This window comes from Nicotiana tomentosiformis, chromosome 7, assembly GCF_000390325.3.
Source record: "Nicotiana tomentosiformis chromosome 7, ASM39032v3, whole genome shotgun sequence".
Classification (NCBI taxonomy): domain Eukaryota; kingdom Viridiplantae; phylum Streptophyta; class Magnoliopsida; order Solanales; family Solanaceae; genus Nicotiana; species Nicotiana tomentosiformis.
This window is the reverse complement of record NC_090818.1, coordinates 32,812,721-32,821,763: the sequence shown is the minus strand read 5'-3', so window position 1 is coordinate 32,821,763 and position 9,043 is coordinate 32,812,721. Positions and strand designations below refer to the sequence as shown.

Genomic DNA, 9,043 nt, shown 5'->3' with positions numbered 1-9,043 from the left:
GATTCTTTCTATCAATACAAGTTCTAGAATATCGAGCTAATTAATATTGAGCAATTGAAATACTTGAAATATAACTAATTATTCATGATTAAGGTTATATAGCTTTCAGACAAATCACATTAATCGACTAGAGTAGGAAACTCTTCTTGTTAGATCATTTGAGTCTTCCTATCAATACAAGTTATAAACTATCGAAATACTTGAAATCTAAATATATGTTTGATTGAAAATAACTATTGACTTTGTTTGACTAATTTGACCGATAACAAGATATATCCACTATCATATTAGGGATCCCGTCTTGTTAGATTGTTTGATTCTTTCTATCAATACAAGTTCTAGAATTTCGAGCTAATTAATATTGATCTATTGAAATACTTGAAATATAATTAATTATTCATGATTAAGGTTATATAGTTTTCAGACAAATCACATTAATCGACTAATTTAATCAATAATAAAATATACACAATATCATATGTAATTAAATAATGTTTAAGGTTATATGATTTTGGGGTTTGAGGTTTTAGTTTTGGAGTTTAGAGTTTGGAGTTTGATTAATAATTATATTTTTATTAAAATTATAAAATATTTCCAAATTAAAATGATAAAACTAAATGGTACAAATATCATTTAATGCATTATTTTACTATCCCATGAAAAGTGACGTGAATTATCTTGTCCAAAAAGTGAATTATCATCATAAACTCCACCCATCATAATACCTTTTTGTTTATTTAATGAATTATTTGTCCAATAAGTCTATTGTCATCGTAAACTCCCCATCTCCCCATCAGAATATCTTTTTTCTCATTGAATGAATTTTCTTGTCCAAGAACATAGACAAACAAGTCATTCTCACTCTCTCTGTTTCATCTCGACTTTCTTTGAATCCATAGCCGAAAAATTTTAGAATTTTTCTTCACCCAATATCCCTTTAAATGGCTTCATCAACAGCTGTGAAACAAAAAGGAAAAGGCATTTCAAGACCAACAAAAAGTGTTGCATCAGATTTTGATGACAAACCCTTATGGAATCATGTTAAAGTTCTTTCAGTTCCTCCTAATGGAGGTGGAAACAGAGTGTGGTCTTGTAATTTTTACAATAAACAAGTTACTGGTTCATATTCAAAAGTTAAAGCGCATCTTCTAAAGATCTCTGGTCATGGCGTTGCTATATGCAAAGAGATTACTCATGAAGTATGTGCAACATTGAAGATGGAGAACGAAGAAGCTGAAAAGAAAAAATCTGACGCACAACTGAATGCAAGAAAAAAGGCAGATTATGTATCTCTACTGGAAGGCTCAGACTTATCACAACTGAAAAAAAAGAAAAGGTTCAAATGGTGGAGCACTAGAGAAATCTTTTAACATTTGTAACAGAAACATTGCCGACAAGTTGGCGGCTCGTATGTTCTACGCATCAGGTTTATCATTTAACCTTGCAACTTCTCCTTACTATAAAAAATATTCGGAGTTTTTGGCAGCAAATGCTTTGCATGGTTATGTTCCGCCAACTTTTAATAGGTTAAGAACAACTCTTTTGGCCCAAGAAAAGGCTCATATTAATAGAAAACTACAACCTATTAAAGATACATGGAAAAGAAAAGGATTGTCGATTTGTTCGGATGGATGGTAAGATATTAAAAGGCGTCCATTGATAAATATAATGGGAGCATGTAGTGGCGGACCAATATTCTTAAAATTAATCAATTCAAGTGGGATTATTAAGGATGGTGAATATATTGCTAAGTTATTTATTAAAGCCATAGAAGATGTCGATGCAAAGAATGGTGTCCAAGTTATCACTGATAATGCAGGTAATATGAAGCTTGCCGGTTCTATTGTTGAGCAAAACGTTTCCGCACATATTTTGGACACCATGTATTTTTCATTGTTTGAATCTTGCTTTAAAAAGTATGTGTCAACCTTCAGAAAAATCAACTCACTTTAAAAATTGCAAATGGATATTAAAGTTGATTGGTCAAGTGAGTAGCTTAAAGAATTTTGTGGTGAATCACTACATGGCGCTTGCCATTTTCCAAAAGTATTCGGAGTTATTTTTGTTGAAAGTTGCAGAAACAAGATTTGCTTCCCATATTTTTATGACTTCTCGTATTCATAGAGTTAAATCGTCATTGGAAAAATTGGTGATGGATGACGAATGGAAGAATTATAAAGGAGATAAAGTAATTGAAGCTAAAGCGCACGAAATAAAATCTCTTATGATGGATGATGAATGGTGGGGATACTATTGAATAATTGTATCCATGCTTAGAAGTGCCGACCTTGATTGTCCAAAATTGCACCTTATTTACGAGATGTGGGATACAATGATTGAAAAGTTGAAGGTGATTGTATTTGAGCATGAGGGAAAAGATCTTATTACCGGCCAATCGAATTGTTTTGCTACAATTCAAGGAATTCTTGTGGCAAGGTGGAATAAGAGTAATACTCCATTGCATTGCATGGCACATTCATTGGTTCCGAAATATTATCATGAGTCGTGGCTTAAAGGTGAAAGCAACGGGTTAAGAAGACTTGCTCCTAATGAAGATATAGAGATTTCACAAAATAGGCTCAAATGCTTTCAAAGATATTTCAAGGATCCGAATGATTTAAAGAAATCTTCTTTGGAGTATGGGGCATTTTGTTGTGGGAATGGTTACTTTGGTGAGCCTCATGTGATTGATGCTATGGGGTATGAGGAGCCTTTATCTCGGTGGGCTAACCATGGTGTAAATGTTCCACTTTTACAAAGTCTGGCTTACAAATTGCTTTCCCAGCCAGCTTCTTCATCTTGTTGCGAGAGAAATTGGAGTACTTTTTCATTGATTCATAGCATCAAGAGAAACAAGCTAGCTACTTCTAGAGTCGAAGATTTAGTTTTTATCCATTATAATCTTCGCTTACTCTCTCGAAGAAAGGAAAAGTATACAAGTGGTCCAAGCAAATATTGGGATTTAGGTATATCCGTATACATACATATCCATGCTTTGATATTTCTTGAGTAATTTCTTTAGCATGATAAGTTCCTTTCACAATCTTCTAAATTTATTTTGGTGTTGTTTTAGGTGGGGATTATTTTAATATTGATGAAAGTATCAATGATCTAGTTGAATTGTCAATAGACGAATCTCAACTAGAAGGAGTCTTCTTTGAAGATGAAGTTCAAGATTTGCAAGAATTTGACATTGAAGAGATTGAAGAAGATGACCTTTGAATAGAATGTACTCATGCACAATGTTTCAAGTGACAAGTCTAGCATAGTTTAAATGTATATGCTATGTACTTATTTTTTGTTTATGAACTTGTGAACTTACAATTTCTGTAAGACTTTTTGGTGGTTATTTGAGTAACTTAATTTGAATAACTAATTATTTAAAACTTTTGACTAGTGACTCTTGAATATATATTAGTCTATTTAGTTCTAAATTCTCACTTCCAAAGGTATGTTTTATTTCTTTTGTATCTCTAAATCTCTTTATAACTTTTATTTGTTATATTTCAACAAGTTTATAATAACTTATTTTAATACTTTGTTGTGCGAGTTGTAGGAAAATTAATGAATCATGCCATTTTGGAGAGTGTCTACATGCCTGCCTACAACTTGAAAACTAAATGACTCAGTTACTACACTCTAAAAGGCACAAGTTACACGTAAGTTTTTCATATAATCTCTCATAATTATGCATATCTCTATAACTATATTTCTAGATTTTTAATTTATTTTTGCCGAATCTCTGCACCCATACCCGTACCTAGATCCGTATCCTCGAATTCTAAAATTTAGACCATGAAGGATCCGACCTTTGGATCCGCACCCACGTCGGACACCTGCACCCGAGTCCGAGTAACTTAGCATGCAGCCTCTCGAAGATAGGTATGGACTTCATCATACCGATCTGCAAGACTCTACTAGACACTTGCTCATGACTTGTAGAACCTATGAACCTAGAGGTCTGATACCACCTGTCAAGACCCCATGTACTCAATAGGTAATAAACCTAACCTTAGGTTGAAAGTAGTGACGAGCTTGTACCAAGGTTGGGTCCCAACTTCAATAACCAACAATAGTTCATAACAACATAAAACAAGTAATACCAGAAGTACATCAATAATCAAATGCTCAACAAAAACATGATCTCTGAAAATAATTCTGCCTTTCAAGTACATCAATGAAAACCCATATCGTTTACTGGAGTTGCCAAAATATGAATAAGTTTGAAAAATCATAATTTTCCCAAAATCCTTTCAATAATAAATAAGATGTTTCATTTTCTTTCTAGATAACTAGTATAAAACAAATGCATCACTATGCCCATCTGTCAACATGTGTGAGAAATCATGAATGATGTGATACCGTACAACATGAGGAAAATACATCTCTATGCTTGTATGTCATGTGTGCATGTCAATGCAATATATCTCAGAGATGGACTCATGTACTCACACTCTCAGAGTACTCAATCTCCCTTTCTCACACATTCCACTCATCATGCCTAATCACTCGGTGTTGTATATGGCCAATCCGGCCCAGGGAAGATCCATCCCAGAATATACACATCAACTGATCATTAGTCACTCAGTACCGAGTAGGGCCAATCCAGCCCGTGGAGAAGATCCATCTCCAGGTATATAATACTTCGGACAAGATCCATGTCCAGGGAAGATCCATCCCTCAATAATATCAACCACGCTCACTGGTGGTGTGTGCAGACTCCGGAAGGGTTCCTTCAGCCCGAGTACTATATAAAGCCTATAAGACCTGCTGCAGGCGGGTAACCCCAATCCACACACACACACACAGCGGGCAGCCCCGATCCACATAATAATATCCCCTATAGTCAGGCTCTCGGCCTCCCTCAGTCATCAATCTCTCCAGTCTCTCTCTTATGGGCTCACAATGTCATAAAAATAGCTCGAAAATGATGATATGATGTATCAATAAATAACAACAGAGACTGAGATATAATATGCAATGAAATGAATATGACTGAGTATAAATTTTCAATTTAAAACAAATACTTCAGAGCAATATGATCTTTGTGGGTCCCAATAATACTGGCACATAGCCTCAACATGATTTTTAATATGATTCTTAACTCAATTTCTTTAACACATAAACCTGCATAAAAAATGCCAAGATTATTTGACTACAAAATTCTACGGAACAATTATGTCATAATTTTTACGGTGCACGCCCACACGCCCGTCACCTAGCATGTGCGTCACCTCCAAAAAATTCACATAATACGTATATTTAGGGTTCATACCTTCAGCTCCAAGATTAGAAGAGTTACTTACTTCGAACAAGCAAATACCAATGTCGAGCAAGCCAAGCGGTGCTCCAAAGATGCCATCGCGCGCGTAGCGACCTCCGAACGGCTCAAAAATAGCCAAAAACAATTCAAATACATCAAATAATGCTAAAGGAACCAATCTCAATCGAAAAAGATCAAATCTTGAATCAAAAGCCCAAAATCGGCCAAATGCCCAACCCGGGCCCGCACCTCGGAACCCGACAAAATTTACAAAATCCAACAACCCATTCAATTACGATATAGTTTGTTAGTCACTAAAGTGATCAAACTAGATTGTTTAAACTATTCACATGCATAAAATCTTCAGATATTTAATTTATGTGTGCATTATGTTTATATAGTTTGTTAGTCACCAAAGTGGCCAAACTATGAGACAAAAATCTATATGAGGTATCTGTATGAAGGTGGATGCTCAATTTTTACACTGTCATGTCAAGGAGAGACAAGGGCCTTTAAATTGTATAATTATAGTAATATATGGCTTTTATGCAATTGAACATAGAGAGGCTATGTGGAAAGGATTGAAAGGGGAGTATTATACATGGTCAAATAAGCAGAGTGGTGCAGATAGGTCTGTAGCATAATAGATAGAGCATTTGGTAATCATGAATGGATGTTTCAATGGGGGCATGTAGTAACACCGTATGAACTTACTTTAATCTCTGATCATTCTCCTATGATCTTGTCCCTCAAGACTAAGGCTAAAAACATCAATGTCCCATTCAAATTCTTCAATGTATGGACTGGTCATCAGGATTTCCTGCCTATGGTGCAACAAAGTTGGGAGCAGAAACTAGATATGTGGCCTACGAAGGATATATGGTTAAAGCTTAAGTTGCTTAAACCTTTGTTGAAACAGCTGAACAATGCAGAATTCAAGAGTATTTCTCAGAAAATTATCCTAGCTCGAGAGGAACTACAGTTAACTTAGGAGATGATAAATGCTCAATGTACTGACCAGCTCTTGGAAAAAAGGGAAACAAATATTGCTTGATTTGGATAAATGGTCACTTGTGGAAGAAAGTGCTCTTAGGCAGAAAGCTCGTGCAAAATGGTTAAAACTTGGGGATGCCAATACCAAGTATTTTTCAGCTTTGGTTAAGGAAAGAACACAAAAGAAGCAGATATTACATCTTACATCCCTTATTGGTGCATAACTGACTGATCCTCTAGCTATAAAGGAGGAAATTATTGCTTTCTATAAATCCCTTATGGGTACAGCTTCCCCTTCAATCCCAGCAGTTAACAGACTCATAATGATGAAAGGTCCAACCCTCTCTCAATAACAAAAAAGGGAGTTATGTGATGATATTACTGACCAAGATGTATGGTATGGATTACAGGCCATAGAGGATGACAAAGCTCCAGGTATTGATGTGTACAACTCTCATTTCATTAAACAAGCTTGGCCAATACAGAAGGATGAGGTGACTCTGGCAGTTAAACAGTTCTTTGCATCGGGGAAAATGTTTAAAGTTATTAACTACACTACGATCACTTTAGTTCCAAAGAATTCTAGTCCTCCGACAGTAAAGGAGTATAGACCAATTGCTTGCTGCACCATATTGTATAAGATCATAGCAAAAATCTTGGCTGCTAGGATTCAGAAAGTTATACCTAGTATCATCTGTGATGCTCAGACAGGCTTTATTCCAAGAAGGAAAATCTCAAATAATATTATCTTGGCCTAAGAATTAGTCAAAGATTATGGAAGGAAAAATGCATCTCCCAGATGTATGGTGAAGATTGATTTTCATAAAGCCTATGATTCAGTAGAATGGCCCTATTTGAAGCAGGTTATAAGTGAATTGGGGTTCCGCGACAGATTTGTCTCTTGGATAATGGAATGTGTACAAACTGTGAATTATACTGTGATGGTAAATGGGAAAACTAAAAAGCCATTTGATGCAGCTAAAGGATTGAGATAGGGAGACCCTATTTCTGCTTATCTATTCACAATGGCTATGGAATATTTGAGCAGGAAGCTATATGAACTTAGGGACGACAAATCCTTTAACTTCCACCCCAGATGTGCCAAATTGAAGATCACCCATCTGAGCTTTGCAGATGACTTATTGTTATTTTCTAGAGATGACCTGAAGTCAGTTAATGCACTTCACCAAGCTTTCAAACAGTTCTCATAAGTTTTAGGGTTACAAGCTAATCTACAGAAAAGCTCTATCTATTTTGGTGGAGTTGATTAGGTGGAAAGAGATAGAATTGTACATAAGCTTGGCATTCCTGCTGGTGAGTTACCTATTAGGTATCTGGGAGTTCCCCTATCCACTAAAAAGATCTCCTTTGCTCAATGGCAACCTCTAATAGAGAATATAGTGGCCAGAATTATCTCTTGGACAGCTAAGCAACTCTCCTATGCTGGGAGAGTTCAACTGGTGCAATCTGTTCTTTTTGGAGTCCAATCATATTGGTCTAAGCTATTTCAAATGCCAGTTAAGGTCCTTAAACTGATTGATGCATATTGTAGAATTTTTGCGTGGTCGGGCATTGAAACTATTACAAAAAAGGCCCTTGTCTCTTGGGAAAAGATGCATTTTCCCAAAACCTTTGGAGGATTAAACCTCCTTAACACAAGGATTTGGAATAGAGCTGCTCTAGCTAAGACACATTGGGACCTTGCTCATAAAGATGACAAATTATGGATCCATGAGTTCTACCTCAAAAGCCAGCCTCTTACCATAGCTAGAATTCCCCAACAAGCTTGTTGGATCATGAGGAAAATCTTGGAAGCTCGACAGACTTTGTTGCAAGTGCAGATAAGAAAGGGGCCAGGCAGCCTGACAAACAAATTTATGAGCAACTGCTACCTAGTTATCTTAAAGTACCCTGGAAATGTGTGATGTACAAGAATGATGCTAGACCCAAGGCCAAATTCATCATGTGGCTGCAGCTACAAGAAAAGCTTCTCACTACTGATAGGCTAGCAAAATGGGGCATAGCTCTTGACTTAGAATGTGTCATATGCCATACTCAACCTGAAAGTAGAAATTATTTGTTCATGGACTGTGATTTCACCAGAGCAGTGTGGAATAGGATTCTCCTATGGCTTTAGAAGCAGGCACGGCCAACCACTGGATGGGATCAACATGTAGCTTGGATAATCCATAATGTAAAAGGGAGGACTCAACAAGCTCACATCTTCAAAAGTGTCTATGCAGAATGTGTCTATGCCATTTGGATGGAGAGAAATCAGAGGATCTTCAAAAAGAAATCAAGGAACTGGGAGATTATAGCTAGAGAGATTGCCTACTTGTCCAATGTTAGAGCATCTCATGGTGTCCAAAACTTGTTACATAGCATGTTGTTCTAGCTTGGCTAGCTAGAGGTGATTACTGGTTTGCTAGTTCAGCTTAGACTTTTGGTGTTTTTCTTTAGATAGCTAGTTGTGTTAAACTAGCTATGGTATTGTAATGTTGATTCCTGGTGATTAATATAAAGTTAGTTACCAAAAACAAAAGTGTCCAAACTAGTATGTTCATGAAAAATATGCATACATAAAATTATAGTTTATCCATGAAATTAATGAAATGCCTATAATTAAAAATAAATAGATAAATTAATTTTCACTATTGCTAGAACCTAAGGATTTACCCAAAGGTGGATCAATCATTCTATGAATAGTGAAAATAATGAGGTAAATTAATATTCTTAGTCAAATGTATATTGTCTGTCCAAAGATGTCATATGTGTTTTGTTAAAAAT

General features: G+C 35.8%; 2 protein-coding genes across 2 annotated transcripts; both read left to right on the top strand.

The window, feature by feature from the left end:
* Positions 1–2,320: 2,320 nt before the first annotated feature.
* On the top strand, positions 2,321–3,222 carry LOC104088326 (uncharacterized). The gene is made up of 2 exons (XM_009592985.2): positions 2,321–2,966; positions 3,074–3,222. Exons 1-2 carry the CDS (start codon positions 2,321–2,323, stop codon positions 3,220–3,222), a joined length of 795 nt encoding a protein of 264 aa, XP_009591280.2.
* Positions 3,223–7,059: 3,837 nt separating this feature from the next.
* On the top strand, positions 7,060–8,181 carry LOC138895452 (uncharacterized). Its single transcript, XM_070180139.1, has 2 exons — positions 7,060–7,200; positions 7,528–8,181. The coding sequence occupies exons 1-2, from the start codon at positions 7,060–7,062 to the stop codon at positions 8,179–8,181; spliced, it is 795 nt and encodes a 264-aa protein (XP_070036240.1).
* Positions 8,182–9,043: the final 862 nt, after the last annotated feature.

Bases quoted from the DNA above. Each gene is read 5' to 3' on its own strand.
- LOC104088326 (XM_009592985.2), top strand. From the start codon at position 2,321: ATGTGGGATACAATGATTGAAAAGTTGAAGGTGATTGTATTTGAGCAT. The intron at 2,967-3,073 runs GTATATCCGTAT...GTGTTGTTTTAG, and splicing joins AAGCAAATATTGGGATTTAG to GTGGGGATTATTTTAATATT.
- LOC138895452 (XM_070180139.1), top strand. From the start codon at position 7,060: ATGGTGAAGATTGATTTTCATAAAGCCTATGATTCAGTAGAATGGCCC. The intron at 7,201-7,527 runs GTAAATGGGAAA...GGAGTTGATTAG, and splicing joins CTGTGAATTATACTGTGATG to GTGGAAAGAGATAGAATTGT.